The sequence below is a fragment of the Dipodomys merriami genome, unplaced genomic scaffold (assembly GCF_024711535.1).
Source record: "Dipodomys merriami isolate MVZ:Mamm:240054 unplaced genomic scaffold, mDipMer1.0.p SCAF_92, whole genome shotgun sequence".
Taxonomy (NCBI): domain Eukaryota; kingdom Metazoa; phylum Chordata; class Mammalia; order Rodentia; family Heteromyidae; genus Dipodomys; species Dipodomys merriami.
Window position 1 is genome coordinate 1,163,269 of NW_027206535.1, and position 17,689 is coordinate 1,180,957.

The following is a 17,689-nucleotide window of genomic DNA, read 5'->3' on the forward strand; positions in this document are numbered from 1 at the left end:
AGCTAAGATATTATTCTTGTAAACTGCTTAAAAGTGTTTAGTAAGGGCTGGGAAGGAGGCTCAGTGGTAGAGGGCTTGCCTTGCATGCCTGAGGCTCTGGGTTCGATTCCTCAGCACCACATAAGCAGAAAAAGCTGGAAGTGATATGGCACTGTGGCTCAAATGTACAATGCTAGCCTTGACAGAAGAGCAAGGGACAGTGCCCAGGTCCAGAGTTCAGGCCCCATGACCAACAAAAACTAAATAAAGTATCAATCAAAATGGTATCTGCTGATATCCTAACTACATAACACTGTATTGTTCTACCTTACATTTTCAAATTTCAACTCTAAACTCAATTAGAAATCTAAGTTGCTGTAATTTTTCACTAGTGTGAAAGATTTCAAGGGATACAGATCACCCTTACAAATGGCTTCAGCTGGAAATGTGGCTTAGTGGTAGAGTGCTTGCCTAGATGCATAAACCCCATTTTATAAACACATATGCTTCAATCCTGTGTGTTCTGGGCTTTCTTTCCCTCAGCATCCAATAGGGAAAGTCAGGAAAGTTACCCCAAAATTATTTGTGTTCCTTGCAACAATCATACAAATAAAGGGTAACTATTTCAAAATTTTCTCATATAAAGCAGAAGAAGCTACAGGTTGATGATCATCTAAGGTTTCAAGTGCTTTTCCTTCAGGGAGTCACATGGGATTTTATCACAAAGCTCTTATTTCAGGGGAACAGTGTATATCTTAGTATCTTAACTTCCTTTCCAACCCCTCTATACTAATTTCAAATAAAGACTTGAAAACAAACTTTTCTAGTAAAAAGCAGACTGACTTGGATTTCTAGCTGTTGATGTCTTTATAAGACATTAAATTAAATGCAGCAGTGGTACCCAGTAGACAATAAGTCAAAAATAAACTATACGGGGCTGAGAAGGTAGCTCAGTGGTAGAGCGCTTGCCTTGCATGCATGAGGCCCTGGGCTGATTCCTCAGCACCACATAAGCAAAAATAATAAAGCTGGAAGTGACGCTATGGTCAAGTGGTAGAGCACTAGCCTTGAGCTGAAGAGCTGAGTGGCTGAAGAGCTGAGGGACAGCTCCCAGGCCCAGAGTTCAGGCCCCACACCTGGACCTCCCCCAAAATAAATAAATAAATAAATAAATTATACAACTTGTGGGTGGGGACAGGAGGGAAAAACTGGGAGAGAGCAAGGAGGAAGGGGTAACATTGTCCAAAAAGAAAGTACCCTTTAGGGTCTGAGAAGATGGCTCAGTGGTAGAGTGCTTGCCTTGCATGCATGAGGCCCTGGGTTCAATTCCTCAGCACCACATAAGCAGAAAAAGCCAGAAGTAGCGCTGTGGCTCAAGTGGTAGAAGGCTACCTTGAGCTGAAGAGCTGAGGGACAGCGCCCAGGCCCAGAGTTCAGGCCCACGACTGGACCAAAAAAAAAAAAAAAGTGTTTAGTAAGTGCATAGTAAATGTTTCATAGATGATAACTACTATTAATGTGACATTCAAGATCTTTCATAATTTAGCCCCTCCCAGTCTTTCTAATTTATCTCTTGACACATCATTTTATTTCAGGGTCTTGCCCCCTATCATCCAATTCTGTCATGCCACCAGTTTTTTCCTTCTTAGAAGTCTTTTCTTTTCTATCTGGCAAAGCTCTACTTTTACAGGACAGTGAAGTCTTCCTGAAATCATGTGTCCTAGATTTCTCTAGAATAGTTCCAATCTCAAATAGTCTATGGTACTGTCAAGACTGCTAACTTCTTGCTTGCTTTTTTTTTTTGGAGGGGATGGGGTCATGAGGCTTGAACTCAGGGCCCAGACACTGTCCCTGAGATGTTGTTTTTTGTTTTTTATTTTTTTTTCCACTCAAGACTAGTGCTCTATCACTCTGAGCCACAATGTCACTTCTGGTTTCTGGTGGTTAATTGAAGATGAGTCTCATGGACTTTCCTGCTTAAGTTGCCTTCAAACTGAGATCCTTAGACCTCAGCCTACCAAGTAGCTAGGACTGCAGGCTTGAGTCACCAGTGCTAGGCTAGGCTAAGACTATGTTAACTTCTATTCCCATTTTTAATTCTGGATCTATAGTTAACAAACTATAGAGTTATATACACTCTGTGATGTTACATATCACATTTTTTTTTTTTTTTGCCAGTCCTGGGCCTTGAACTCAGGGCCTGGGCTCTATACCTGAGCTTTTGTACTCAAGGATAGTGCTCTACTGCTTTGAACTATACCACCATTTCTGGCTCTTTTGTAGTTAATTGTTTTTGGTGGTTTTTTTTGTTGTTGTTGGTCATGGGGCCTGACCCCTAGGCCTAGGTACTGTCCCTCAGCTTTTCACCTCAAGGTGAGCGCTCTACCACTTGAGCCACAGCTCCACTTCCAGCTTTTTTTGCTTATGTGGTGCTGAGGAATTGAACTGAACGCAGGGCCTCAAGCATGCAAGGCAATCACTTTACCACTGAGCCACCTTCCTAGCCCTTTTGTAGTTAATTAGAGATAAGAATCTCATGGATTTTCCTGCCCAGGGTGGCTTTGAAGCACTATCATCAGATTTCAGGCTCTTGAGTAGCTAGGATTACAGGTGTGAGCCACCAGTGACTAGTTACATTTCATTCTCATGTAAGACATTGTAATATGTCTGTCTCATCCTTATTAATCTACTAGTTTTTTGTTTTTGTTTTTATGTAGAACAAGCTACCCTTCAACTTGTTATGCATCTGGTTTTACAGGCATGTAAAACAGGAATGGCTGAGTGTATTATTATGATTGTTGTTATTTTTATTATTTTGTAGTGCTGGGGATTGAACTCAAGGCCTCACAAATAGGGCAAAGGCTCTTACATCCTCAGCCAGGGCAGGGATTCTATTTTCATCTTTGTGTACTAAAAACTTTCAGTGCCTAGTGTATAGCTGGAACTAAATCATGTTAATTAAATGAATTAATGAATGAAGTACTCATGCTCTTGTTCTTTTGAGACATAGCCTCCTCCAGGGGCTGGGAAGGTGGCTCAGTGGTAGAGCACTTGCCTTGCATGCATGAGGCCCTGGTTCGATTCCTCAGCACCACATAAGCAAAAAGAAAAAAGCCAGAAGTGGCGCTGTGGCTCAAAGTGGTAAAGCGCTAGCCTTAAGCTGAAGAACTGAGGGACAGCGCCCAGGCCCAGATTTCAGGCCCCACGACAGGACCCCCCCCCAAAAAAAGAGACATAGCCTCCATAGTCTGGCTAGCCTCAAATGTATAATCTTCCTGCCTCTGCCTCTGGAGTACTGTTACAGACATGTGCTCTCACTCCTGGGTCCCTCACATTATTCTTGCCTCTGCATGGATTTTGTGGTTTCTAGCTCCTTATTCTGCCTTTAAAGGCTGTTCTAAAACTTTTTCTCCCTCTCCACCCCGCCACCCCCACCAAACTGGGGCTTGGATTCAGGACCTGGTGATCTTGCTTGGCTTTTTTTACTCATCGCTGGCACTCTGCCACTTGAGCAACATCTTCAGTCCAGCTTCTTCATTCCTGCTTATTTGGAGAAAGAATCCTGTGCACTTTTCTGCCCAGGCTTTCAAACCTGACTCCTCAAATCCTAGCCTCCTGAGTAGCTAGGATTACAGGTGTGAGCCATTAGGACCTGAATTCTAAAACTTTTTTTTTTTTTTTTTGGTCTGTTGTGGGGCTTGAACTCTGGGCTTGGGCGCTGTCCTTCAGCTCTTCAGTTCAAGGTGAGCGCTCTACCACTTGAGCCACAGCACCACTTCCTTCTAAAACTTATTGAAGGCTGCTTAAAAAAAAAATACTGGGGGCTGGGCGCTTGTGGCTCACGCCTGTAATCCTAGCTACTCAGGAGGCTGAGATCTGAGGATCGTGGTTCAAAGCCAGCCCGGGGAAGGAAAGACCGTGAGTCTCCTATCTCCAATAAAACCGCTAGAAAATCGGAAGTGGCGCTGTAGGTCAAGTGGTAGAGCACTCTCCTTGAGCTGAGGGACAACATACAGGCCCACAGTTCAAGCCCCATGACCAACCAAAAATAAAAATAAATAAATACTGGGGCTCAAACTTGGGGCATTGTACTATCAGAGGCAAATGCTGTATAATTTCAGTATATTCCCAGTTTGGAACAGTGCTCTAAGTGTTCTCAAGTCTAAATGTATGACCCTGTTTTCATGCAACTATATTACCTTCCTTCTCAAAGTATGTATTGGTGAACTCCCTTTCCTATTTCCTCAGGGCACCAAGCCAAGACATCCTGCTCTGCCCCTGCTTCCACACCCTGCCACATCACCCCAGTGCTGCTATGCCAGGAATGTTACTGGGGAAGAGTATCTACATGACTCATGAGACACCCTAGGGATTAAGTGGGTGTGAAGGCAGAGACAAGATTCAGGAGCAAAAGATGGAGACACCTTCTTAAACATCTCTAACTCCTTTTTTGTTTACTTATTTTTTCAGACAAGTTTTTGCTATTTTATCTGTTGCCTAGGCTGGACTGTACTACATGATTCTCCTGCCTTAGCCTCCTGAGTAGCTGGGACTACAGGCATATATTACTATGTCCCACTCCTAACTGGACTATTTTAATTTTACCTTCATTCATTCACATGTTGAGGAGACAAGTGCCAAGTACTAGTCTAGATGCTTGATGTGAAAATAGTTGAAATGTCATCTTTGCTTTGGAGTTCAGTCTTCTGAGGGAGACAAGCATATAAACAAATTGAAGATGAGGTGGTAAGTGTAATAGTAATCTTTTCTCTCTCTTTTTTTTTTTTAGTACAACAGATAGAAATAGTGATCTCCCAAAAAGCTACAAAACCAACATTTCTTCTTTTAAGAGAGCTGCCATCAAATTCACACATCAGTCCCCAGGTAGAAGATTCCCCTGTTTGACTGCCTTAAGTTATTCAGGGATTTATTAGTCTAGTCCCAGTTTTGAAATTAGAAACACTTTTGCCTTTAACCATGCCAATATTTTTTGGTTGGTCATGGGACTTGAATTCAGGGCCTGGGTGCTGTTGGTGAGATTTTCTGCTCAAGGCTAGCACTCTACCACTTGAGCCATAGCATCACTTCTGGCTTTATCTGTTTATGTGGTACTGAGGAATTGAACCTAGGGCTTCATGCATGCTAGGCAAGCACTCTACCAGCAAGCCACCTTCCCAGTCCAACCAGGCCAATTTTTAAAGTAACTTGGGAAATTATTTCTGGAAATAAGTATTCAACACATTTATTTACCGAATGGAATACCTGTCCAGCTTCTGTGCTGTTCGGTCTGAATGGCAACATAGATATAGACCACCAAAAAATCCTTCAATACCACATAGTTACTACTGTCGCAAAATTAGGGTACAGGTTGAAATTTGTCTCCTCAGCACCCCCAAAAAGCACTCAATAGTGCCAAAATAGTACCAAATAGTCCAGCAGGTGGCAGCAAAGAAACAATTATTTTAGGTCTTGAAGGAAAGGCAGAACGCTAAGGTGGGAAATGTTATGGATATTTAGGACCTATTTTCCTTTGAGGACTCAGAAAAAAATTCTCAATAAAAGGTAACCAGAACACTTTGGGGGCTGCAAAACGGAAGTAAAAATTCTCTTCATTTATTCATTCCACAAGTTACTATTTAGCACTTACTCTGTGTAAAGTCGAGAGGAATTGGAGATAAAAGAACGAAGCAGACATAGTCCTTACTCTCCAGAATCTTAGTTTAGAGACAGGTCTTCAGATCCCACCAAGGTTCATAAACCTTCAGGATATGTTGTTAAAATTCACCAGAGGTAGTAGAATGGGAGACGAGACTTCTGTGTATTATTTCCATGAACTTTTTTATTATCATTTTTTCCCATGAACTTTGGAACTTAGATAATTGACAGTCGTGATAAGGACTTCGGATGAAGGGAAGGTCTGATCTTCCATGATCCCTGTTGTCAGCTCTTTCAAGGATATGCCTATTTCATTTTTGTTGATTCATGTATCAAATATGTACTGCTCTGTCCCTGTACTGTGCCTAGCATTTGTGTTTGACACAAACATAGATCTATATCTAATGTCATTCGGAGGTAAAATATGCATCCACGTCAGACTAAACAGTAAACAAGGTAATAGAAACAGGAAAAGGGCTGGGAAGAGTGCTGGGTGACATGTCATATTTTGTGGTTTTCGATCGCTTAACGTCTCTGCCTTGACAACAGTTCTTCGGTTTGGCGTTCTTTCTTGGCAGGTCAAGGTGTGAAGGAACCGGCTCTTTCAAAGAGCCGCAACGAAAATGACCTACCGAGCCACCGTAGGAGAGGGCCGCGGAGCGCTTGTCTTCCACCTGGGGATTCGTTAGCGGGGGGGGGGGGGGGCGATCCGTATCACGTGACCAACGGCAGCCTGCGGATTGGCTCCGTTTTTCCTCCCCCGGTGAAGCGAAAGGAACCCCCTGAGGAAGTCGGGCGCATGCGCAATGCTGGAATTTCCTTAGCCACTCTGAGCGGAGCGGCGGGGTTGGGCAATAAACTGGAGCTGACTGGGAAGGTGGGGGAGGGGGCTCTTCTCTTGGACTTCTGGGTGCTTCGTTCTTCCTTTTGGTGAGGTTTAACTCCGACGCCGGGTCCTGGAAGCCCGGGGGACCCCTAACACTGTTCTGGAAGGAGAAAACAGCTTGTGTGGAGAGCGGTTCAAGTTGCGGAGGGAGTGCGCGCCGGGAGCTCCCCCCCCACACATCCCGGCGAATGGTGCGGCCCTGAGCGGGTCTCGGAGCCAGCCCGACGTGTCTGGGAGAGGCCCCGGAGGGGGCGGGAGGGTGGCCCGCGGGACGCGGGTTCTGTGGGGAGACGTGGGGAACATTTGATTCCGAGAAGAGGAAGAGCCCGAGTGAACGGGAGCGAGCCGGCTGAGAGGGAGGGAGGGGGCTGCCAAGATGGCGACAGCCTCCTCTGGGCCGTCGTCGGCCGGGTTTCCAGCCTTTGATCCTGGGGTGTCTTCCTCGACCTCAGGTAAGTTTGCCTGGGGCTTGGGGGAAGGGGTGGTGGTGGTGCTGGCAGCGGGCTGGCGAGGGAACTGTGCGGTGGGAGAAAGAGCTGGACCTGAGGGGGGCACCTGTGGGAATGATCGGGGAACGAGCTCGAAGAAGGCTAGACTTTCTTCAAGCTGCAGGGATTTCTGAGCGGGCCGGGGTGAGACGGTGATCAGGGGGAAACGATCAGAAACGTTGCCTTGAGGAGGGATGGAGAACGAAAGTTGGGGGCGGGTGGGAGGCAAACCAGGGAGGAGAGCCACTCAGTGGAGGCTCTACTGAAAGAAGGGGGCTACTTGGTGTGAGAGGCAGGTAAAGGAGGAGTTGATGATGGTGGCGTGAAGTGGGTCGAAGTGTTGAAGAAATCGTGGGACCTGAAGGAATTGAGGAGTTCGGGGGGTGCTTTTGAGGGTTGGGAGTGGGAGTTGTTGGAGCGGTTTTTCCGTTCGGAGACTCCCCCCCAACTGCGTCATTCTTTCTCGCTGGACCCCCCTCCTCCCACGCGCGGCGCGGGGGAGCGGGAGCGCGCGCACATGCTTACACACCCAACAGCTCCTTTGATGACCCCCCCCCCCGGGGGTCTCTAGCCTGCTCAGCTTTGGAAAGCCAGGCAAGTTTGAGAAGCGAGCCGAAGGAACGTGGGGGAGTGTAGGCCAAAAGACTCTTAAAATGCAGTGAGAAATGGAGCCTTGACTGGCAGGTAGAGCAGTGATGTTTGGAGTTAGGTATCAGGAAAAAAGAATGATTGGGGTGGGGAAGGTTCTGACTGCTGTGGCTGAGTCTTACATAATAAGAAATAAACTGGAAGGAACGTTTAAAGAAATTGGAACTTGGAGAATAGGAAGCTCAGGATAGCTCAGAATTGGAAACTAATGAAGATTAGGGGAGGGTTGAAGCAAGGCCCACAAGAAAAGCAACAGATTGTGTGTAGGAGGGAAAATGCGTGTTGGTGTGTGTGAGTCAGAAACTGTTCTAGAGCTTCTGTCAGAAATATCTGGGGATCCACAGTGCCTGTTGGCTTTACACTGTGAAAAGGAGCTGTTGGATGCTTTGAGAGTTTGACATTTCCTTAGGTCTGGGATTGCAATCTTGCCGTTTTGAATTGGCTTAATAAGAGAGTTCTGCCTTGAACTCTCCAGATTAGATGAGAGAATACATAGTCATGGATACCTTCTTCATAAGCCGCAGTTTTATTTATGTACATCTATTTTTAGTTTGTTGGAAAGGTGATTTTTGCCTTTCCTATAAAAAGCATTAGAGGAGGAGGAGGTGGCATATGTTTATAATCCCAGCAATCAGGATTCCTGAAGGGCAGGAGCTTCATGGGTTAAAGGCTAGTCAGAGTTACCTAGGAAGTCCCTGACACAAAAAATAAAAAAGCAGTAGTGGGCCAGAACAAATCATGTTTCATTCTAAGCCTAAACAAGGAAAAGTACAAGTGACAGTTTTGTTTTTAATACAGTAGCTTCTTAAAACCTTCTCCCCATTTTCCTCAACCTAGAAAGAATGTGTGTGTGTATGTGTGTATGTGTATGTATATGTATGTATGTGTATGTGTTCCTTAAGTAAGTTTCTCAACTCTCAAGTCAGATAGTCCCTGTGTTAGAAATCAGGCTCAGTGGTAGACTGCTAGCCTTGAGCAGAAAAGCTGAGGGACAGTGCCCAGGCCCAGAATTCAAGCCCCATGACTGACCAAAAGAAAAAAAAAAGAAAGAAAGAAAGTCTTAAAAGTAAATAAAAACTTTTCTTTCCCATCTCTTTTTTTGGCGCATACATACTGAATTAGTCGTGTTAAGAAATATTCTGGTTATAAATACACCTGAAAGCCGGGCGCTGGTGGCTCACGCCTGTAATCCTAGCTACTCAGGAGGCTGAGATCTGAGGATCGCGGTTCAAAGCCAGCCCGGGCAGGAGAGACCGTGAGACTCCTATCTCCAATAAACCACCAGAAAACCGGAAGCGGCGCTGTAGCTCAAGTGGTAGAGCGCTCGCCTTGAGCTGAAGAGCTGAGGGACAGCGCCCAGGCCCAGAGTTCAAGCCCCACGACCGAGAAAAAAAAATAAATAAATACACCTGAAAGCATTTTGGCGTTATTTATTTTTTTTGGCCAGTTGTGGGACTTGAACTCAGGGCCTGGGCACTATCCCTGAGCTTCTTTTTGCTCATGGCTAGTGCTCTACATTTGAGTCACAGTGCCATTTCCGGTTTTTCTGTTTATGTGGTACTGAGGAATGAAACCCAGGGCTTCATGGATGCTAAGCAAGCACTCTACCCCTAATCCACATTCCATTTATTTATTTATTTATTTTTATTGTCGTGGGGCTTGAACTCTGGGCCTGGGCGCTGTACCTTAGCTCTTCAGTTCAAGGCTAGCACTCTTAATACTTGAGCCACAGAGCCACTTCCAGTTTTCTGGTGGTTAATCGGAGATAAGAGTTTCTTGGACTTTCTTGCCTGGGCTTGGCTTTGAATAGTGATCCTCAGATCTCAGCCTCCTGAGTAGGAAGGATTACAGGTGTGAGCAACCAGCACCCCGCTGTTTTGGCATTTTGTGTGTATATGTTCCCTTAAATTCAGGCTTGGTGAATTTAATAGAATTTTTCCTTTCAATGATTTTGTTGTTGTTGTTGTTTGTTTGTTTTTGGGTCCGGTTGTCAGGGGCCTGAACTCTGGGCCTGGGTGCTGTCCCTCAGCTCTTCAGCTCAAGGCTAGCGCTCTACCACTTGAGTCACAGTGCCACTTCCGGCTTTTTTCTTTTTGCTTACGTGGTGCTGAGGAATCGAACTCAGGGCCTCATGCATTGCAAGGCAAGTGCTCTACCCCTGAGCCACCTTCCCAGCCCCATCAATGATATGTTTTTGAAGAGGATAAAATGTTTGAGATTCAGGAAAAGACAAGAAATTGTTTTGTGATCAGAGAAGAATACTTCTCTGGGTGGTAACTGAAGGATTACAAAATTGGGAAGTGTAAATTATGGTTTATGATCTCCTAATTTGCTAAAGGCTAAAAAAAAATCAAGGTATGTTTGTGTTTCAGCCATCCTAAAACCAATTTATTAGATATTTACCTGAACTCCACCTAAGTTTTTTTTTTTGGTCGGTCGTGGGGTTTGAACTCGGCTTGGGCGCTGTCCTTGTGCTCTTCAGCTCAAGGCGAGCGCTCAATCCCTTGAGCTACAGTAACACTTCCAGTTTTCTAGCGGTTTATTGGAGATGAGTCTCACGAACTTTCCTGCCTGGGCTGGCTTTGAACCATAATGCTCAGATCTCAGCCTCCTGAGTAGCTAGGATTATAGGCATGGAAATTCTCATTTTATACCTATTTTCAACACTGCCAGAGAACCTTGTTCTTGTCAGTTTCACGAAAACTTAGGTGGAAGCCGGGCGCCAGTGGCTCATGCCTGTAATCCTAGCTACTCAGGAGGCTGAGATCTGAGGATCGTGGTTCAAAGCCAGCCTGGACAGGAAAGTCTGTGACTGATCTCCAATTAACCACCAGAAAACCAGAAGTGGCACTGTGGCTCAAGTGGTATAGCGCTAGCTTTGAGCTGGAGAGCTCAAGGACAGCGCCCAGGTCTAGAGTTCAAGCCCCATGTCGGACAAAAAAAAAAAAAGAATGTCTTGTTTCAGGGACAGATTGGTAAACATAATTTTAGATAAGCAATTCATAATCTTTAAAGGCTCCTCTCTCTCTCTCTCTCTTTTTTTTTTTTGGGTCCGCTCAAGGGGCCTGAACTCTGGGCCTGGGCGCTGCCCTCAGCTCTTCAGCTCAAGGCTAGCACTCTACATGCTCTACCACTTGAGCCACAGCGCCACTTCCAGCTTCTTTCTTTTTGCTTATGTGGTGCTGAGGAATTGAACCCAGGGCCTCATGCATGCAAGGCAAGTGCTCTACCACTGAGCCACCTTCCCAGCCCCTAAAGGCTCATCTCTTCTGGTGTTCAGGTTAGGGAAAAGAGGGTATTGAGAGTAGTTCTTCCCTGCTAATAGTAAACTCCTTATTTAGATTGTTTTACCAGCTAGAGCTGGTCTTTTATACTGGTGACAAATGAAATAAAGAGCAGAACAAAAATCATCAGCTCTAAGTGATGTTAACATCTTTTCCCATTGGAATAGTTTCCATGTTTGGATCTGAGGGAGATAATTTTTTTTTTATTTTTAATAGATTTTTATTGTGAAAATACTGTACAGAGGGGTTACAATTACGTGGGTAAGATAATGAGCACATTTCTTATCAAGCATTGTAGCCTCCTGCTTTGTTTCCCCTTCGTATCCTTTAGCCCCCCCCACCAAAGTTGTAAAGTTCATTTTTCGACATAACGAACGACTTGTACATCTCATTGTTGCAATGGGTCCTCCTGTATCCCTGTTTTTACAATTTGTTTTTTTGAGGGAGATAATTTTAAATGAATATCTTTTTTTTTTTTTTTTTTTTTGGTCAGTTCTGGGGCTTGAACTCTGGCTTGGGCACTATCCCTCTACTTTTCTTCATGGCAAGCGCTCTACTGCTTGAGCCATAGCACCACTTCCGGTTTTTCTAGTGGTTTATTGGAGATAAAAGTCTCACAGACTTTCCTGCCTGGGCTGGCTTTGAACCATGATCCTCAGCTCTCAGCCTCCTGAGTAGCTAGGATTACAGGTGTGAGCCACTGGGCGCCCGGCTAAATGAATGTCATCTTAACAGAAGCTGTCATCTTGTGCTTATCCTTATCCTTTGGTTATTAGTAGAATGTGATGCATTTTGCTGTCTGGTCTCAACTATTGGTGTGTAAAGAGAATTTATTCCTTTTTTTTTTTTTTTTTTGTCATGGGGCTTGAGCTCTGGGCCTGGGCGCTGTCTCTCAGCTCTTCAGCTCAAGGCTAACGCTCTACCACTTGAGCCACAGCACCACTTCCAGTTTTCTGAGTGGTTTATTGGAGATAAAGAGTCTCATGGACTTTTCCTGCCTGGCTGGCTTTGAACTGTGATCCTCATCTCTCAGCCTTCTGAGTAGCTAGGATTACGGGCATGAGCCACAGGCGCCTGGCTCCCTTCCTTTCTTAAAGCTCCATCTTTATTATTTGGACAATAGCAACGCTTATTAAAAATCAGCCCTGATAAGATATTGTTGATAATGTGACCATCTGTCCAGTCAGTGTTCAGAGAGCCAATTACCCTTATCTTTACCTTCTTAAATTTTTTTTTGTTATTATGGTAAAGGGTACTTTTTTTTTTTGCCGGTTGTAGGGCCTGAACTCTGGGCCTGGGCGCTGTCCCTCAGCTCTTCAGCTCAAGGTAGCCTTCTACCACTTGAGCCACAGCGCTACTTTTGGCTTTTTCTGTTTATGTGGTGCTGAGGAATTGAACCCAGGGCCTCATGCATGCAAGGCAAGCACTCTACCACTGAGCCATCTTCTCAGCCCCTAAAGGGTACTTTCTTTTTGGACAATGTTACCCCTTCCTCCTTGCTCTCTCCCAGTTTTTCCCTCCTGTCCCCACCCACAAGTTGTATAGTTTATTTATTTATTTATTTATTTTGGAGGAGGTCCAGGTGTGGGGCCTGAACTCTGGGCCTGGGAGCTGTCCCTCAGCTCTTCAGCTGCTCAGCTCTTCAGCTCAAGGCTAGTGCTCTACCACTTGACCATAGCGCCACTTCCAGCTTTATTATTTTTGCTTATGTGGTGCTGAGGAATCAGCCCAGGGCCTCATGCATGCAAGCAAGCGCTCTACCACTGAGCTACCTTCTCAGCCCCGTATAGTTTATTTTTGACTTATTGTCTACTGGGTACCACTGCTGCATTTAATTTAATGTCTTATAAGACATCAACAGCTAGAAATTCAAGTCAGTCTGCTTTTTACTAGAAAAGTTTGTTTTCAAGTCTTTATTTGAAGTTAGTAGAGGGGTTGGAAAGGAAGTTAAGATACTAAGATGTACACTGTTCCCCTGAAATAAGAGCTCTGTGATAAAATCCCATGTGACTCCCTGAAGGAAAAGCACTTAAAACCTTAGATGATCATCAACCTGTAGCTTCTTCTGCCTTATATGAGAAAATTTTGAAATAGTTACCCTTTATTTGTATGATTGTTGCAAGGAACACAAATAATTTTGGGGTAACTTTCCTGACTTTTCCCTATTGGATGCTGAGGGAAAGAAAGCCCAGAACACACAGGATTGAAGCATATGTGTTTATAAAATGGGCTTTATGCATCTAGGCAAGCACTCTACCACTAAACCACATTTCCAGCTGAAGCCACAAGTTGTATAGTTTATTTATTTATTTATTTATTTTGGGGGAGGTCCAGGTGTGGGGCCTGAACTCTGGGCCTGGGAGCTGTCCCTCAGCTCTTCAGCCGCTCAGCTCTTCAGCTCAAGGCTAGTGCTCTACCACTTGACCATAGCGCCACTTCCAGCTTTATTATTTTTGCTTATATGGTGCTGAGGAATCGAACCCAGGGCCTCATGCATGCAAGGCAAGCATTCTACCACTGAGCTACCTTACCAGGCCTGTTCAGAGATACTTGTTATAGGATGTGTTAACATTTCTAACACATTTTTGAGTATTTTCATTTAAAGAACATCCTGTGCCTTCTACCTCTAGGGGTATAATTGAATGGTTTTTCGGTTATTTCCAAGTTAACTAGGGCCAGAGAAATTGATTCAAATAGCTGAGCACATGGCTAGCTTATTATTTATTTATTTTTTTGTCGGTCATGGGTATTGAACTTTGGGCCTGGGAACTGTCTCTGAACCTATTTGTGCTTAAGGGTAGTCCTCTACTATTTGAACCACATTGCTACTTCTGATTTTCTGGTGGTTAATTGGAAATAAGAGTTTTGCTGCCGGGCTTCGGTGGTTCACGCCTATAATCCTAGCTACTCCGGAGGCTAAGATCTGCGGATCATGGCTCAAAGCCAGCCCGAGAAAGTCTGGGAGACTCTTTTTTTGTTTGTTTGTTTGTTTTTGGGTCCGGTTGTGGGGCCTGAACTCTGGGCCTGGACACTGTCCCTCAGCTCTTCAGCTCGAGGCTAGCCCTCTACCATTTGAGTCACAGCACCACTTCCAGCTTTTTTCTTTTTGCTTATGTGGTGCTGAGGAATGGAACCTAGGCCTCATGCATGCAAGGCAAGCGCTCTACCACTGAGCCACCTTCTTATCTCCAATAAACCACTAGAAAACCGGAAGTGGTGCTGTGGCTCAAGTGGTAGAAAACTGGCCTTGAGCTGAAGAGCTGAGAGACAGCGCCCAGGCCCAGAGCTCAAGCCCCATGACTGACCAAAAAAAAAAAAAGTCTCACAGACTTTACTGCCTGGCTAACTTTGAACCATTATCCTCAGATTTCATCCTCCTGATTAGCCAGGATTACAGGTGTGAGCCACCAGTGCCCAGCTCTTTTTTTTTTTTTTTTTTTTAATAAATAGTAGTAGAGTTTTAACTCAGTGCCTGTGCTTGCCAGGCAGGTGTACTACCACTTTAACCACACTCCAGCTTTTACTATTTTTGAGTAGGATCTTGAGTTCATGTAACAATCAGCTGGCCTGGACCCCAGTCATTATATTTATACCTACTTTGCAGCTGAGGTAATATGTATGCCTTTATGCTCTTTTTATTAGTTGAGATAGGGTCTTGTGAACATTTGTCCTGGCTGGCTACAAACTTCAGTTCCTTCCATTTCTGCCTTCCCAGTAGCTAGGATCACAGGTATGAGCCACTGTACCTGACTTTATTTCCTTTATTTTTTTTGAGACAAATTATCACTATATAGACCAGGTTGGCCTGGAGCTCATAAACCTGCCTCTGCTCCCTGAGTGCTGGGATTATAGGTTTGGGCTACCACACCCAGCTTGTTTTTGTTTTTGTTTTATTTTGTTGCAGGTGGTTTTGCTTTAAAAAAAAATCTCTGGCTTGTAGTCTTATCAAAAAAGTTTCCTCAGAGTTAGCAATTTGCTATTAAGAAGGAGGATGATCTTTTTGTGCTATGTAGGAATTATGGATATATTATGTAGTAGTGTTGGTACATGATTAAATTGAGCCTCTCAGATTGCTTCTCTCTGACCTGTTCAGGCAAAACTCCAGTTGTCTGAGAGGAATGCATATCCGGCTAGCCTCTGGCGTCTCCAAATTATATGTGTATTTCAAACATTGAAATCAGTGACACACTGCCTCTTAGTTTCTCATCTGGTGAATGATGTCATCTCATCTCCCACGGAAATGCTTCTGCTCTGAAAGTTCAGGGAGAGGCTCTGCTATTAAGACCAACTTTTGTTCCACATGCTCTGGGGGGTGATGGTGGGGATGGCAGGACCCAACTCATTTCAGAGCTATTCACTGAAGATACCATTGTTTAATTGATCTGGCTCATTTCCCTGGATTATGTTGGTGATTTTCTTTTCTTGATAGTTTTCTAATACCTCTCAATAGTGAACTTTACTCTCCAATGAGTTAGAAATAACAAGCAGACTTATAGAGAATCTCAGTGGTGTTTTGCCAAGTGACTAGAAACCAGCCCTTCCACTACCCTTTTCTCTACAAACAAGATAAGGTGGGGCCGGGGACCAAAGAGGAATGCTTCCCTAAAACTGGTACAGAGTTGCCCAGAAAAATTTTCTGTGACACAGTATGATGATTCATCTTTGTCTTTCAGCAAGGATTGACTGGTTCAGTGGTTCTGAAATTGTTTTAGTAGCATTAATTTCCTACTTTATTTTCATAATTTATTTTTCATTTGTGCAGGTCCAGCAGCTTGAAATCAGGCCTAGGTGCTGTTTCCTGCGCTTTCATGTTAAAGGCTTGAGCCACAGCTGCTCTTGTAACTTTTTTTAGTGGTTAATTGGAAGTAAGAGTCTCATGGACTTTCCTGCCTGTATTGGCTTCAAACAGCCCCTAGCGCCTGACAATTTTCTTTTTCTTTTTTTTTTTTTGGGTCCGGTTGTGGGGCCTGAACTCTGGGCCTGGGTGCTGTCCCTCAGCTCTTCAGCTCAAGGCTAGCACTCTACCATTTAAGCCACAGCACCACTTCCGGCTTTTTTCTTTTTTTTTTTTAAATTTTATTTTATTTTATTTGTGAACATACTGTACAGAGGAGTTACAATTACATGGGCAGGATAATGCGTACATTTCTTTTTTTTTTTTTTTTTGGGTCCGGTAATGGGGCCTGAACTCTGGGCCTGGGTGCTGTCCCTTAGCTCTTCAGCTCAAGGCTAGCGCTCTACCACCTGAGCCACAGCGCCACTTCCGGCTTTTTCTGTTTATGTGGTGCTGAGGAATCGAACCCAGGGCCTCATGCATGCAAGGCAAGCACTTTACCACTGAGCCACCTTCCCAGCCCAATGCGTACATTTCTTACCAAGCATTGCAGCCTCCTCCTTTGGTTTACCCTTCACATCCCTTCCCAGCCTCCCCCCTCCCCCCCCCCCCCGGCTTTTTTCTTTTTGCTTATGTGGTGCTAAGGAATCGAACCCAGGGCCTCGAGCATGCAAGGCAAGCGCTCTACCACTGAGCCACCTTCCCAGCCCAATTTTCATAATTTAAAAGCTAGCTTAAAAAGTTTTTTTTTTCAGGTCTTGCTATTCATGAGTGATGCCAAAATTAGGTATTCCTGTTTTGTTTTAGACCATTGATACTCGAGGGATATGCTTTTTCTTTTAATTATTTTTTTTTTATTTTGGTCTGTCATGGGGCTTGAGCTCTGGGCTTGGGCACTGTCCCAGAGCTCTTCAGCTCAAAGCGAGCACTGTACCGCTTGAGCTACAGCACCACTTCTGGTTTTCAAGTGGTTTATTGGAGATAAGAGTCTCACAGACTTTCCTGTCTGGGCTGGCTTTGAACCGTGATAATGAGATTTCAGCCAGGTGTGAGCCACTGGCCCCTGGCCTGCTTCTATTTTTTGTTGTTGTTGTTGGTGGTGGTGGTGGTGGTGGTCATGGGGCCTGAACTCTGGGCCTGGGTGCTATCCCTGAGCTCTTCAGCTCAAGGCTAGCGCTCTACCACTTGAGCCACAGTGCCACTTTCGGCTTTTTCCTGCTTATGTGGTGCTGAGGAATCAAACCAAGAGCCTCATGCATGCAAGGCAAGCGCTCTACCACTAAGTCACCTTCCCAGCCCACTTCAATTTTTTTTTAAAGAATCTCTTATCATCTGCTTTTTATAGGTTGTATAAGCATCCTAAAATAATGTGTAGTTAAGAGGGCCTAGGCTGGGAAGTTGGCTCAGTGGTAGAATGTTTGCCTTGCATACATGAGGCCCTGGGTTCAATTCCTCAGCACCATATAAGCAGAAAAAACCAGAAGTGGCGCTGTTGCTCAAGTGGTAGAATGCTAGCCTTGAGCTGAAGAGCTGAGGGACAGCGTCCAGGCCCAGAGTTCAGGTCCCACAACCGACCAAAAAAAAAAGGGGGGGGGCCTAGACATGCAGAACATGCTTATTTTAACCTCAAGATTGTGCCTGGAGATTGCATTGTCTTCACTTCTTTTTCCTTCTTGCTTGTCTTCACATCAGCAGTACATTTTCATAATGAGCTTTGAGTTAGTTTGTGTGTGGGGAGTGATAGTGGTTTGGAGGCGCTGTTGAATAGTGTACTGGGAATTATGGATTATAAAACAGATTATAAAACAAAGCCATCCTTATGTTACCTTCTTCCTTTTCTTTTGCTCCTTTTTATTATATAACATAGACAATAAAATGTTTGTTACAAAAGCTATGTAGATGGGCTAGGAAGATG

The 17,689-nt window shown here is 44.6% G+C and overlaps 1 protein-coding gene across 4 annotated transcripts in view; it reads left to right on the forward strand.

Annotated features, from left to right (window-relative positions):
- The first annotated feature begins 6,491 nt into the window (after positions 1-6,491).
- Positions 6,492-17,689, forward strand: part of LOC138821547 (phosphatidylinositol 4-phosphate 5-kinase type-1 alpha) — a 52,249-nt gene continuing 41,051 nt past the window's right edge. For 2 of the 4 annotated variants that reach the window (XM_070013889.1, XM_070013890.1), the window contains exon 1: positions 6,492-6,972. In XM_070013889.1, the coding sequence (XP_069869990.1) occupies positions 6,897-6,972 (76 nt within the window). In that variant the 5' untranslated portion in view covers positions 6,492-6,896. The remainder of the gene's footprint in view (positions 6,973-17,689) is intronic. The other 2 variants (XM_070013891.1, XM_070013892.1) reach the window with 1 other exon arrangement.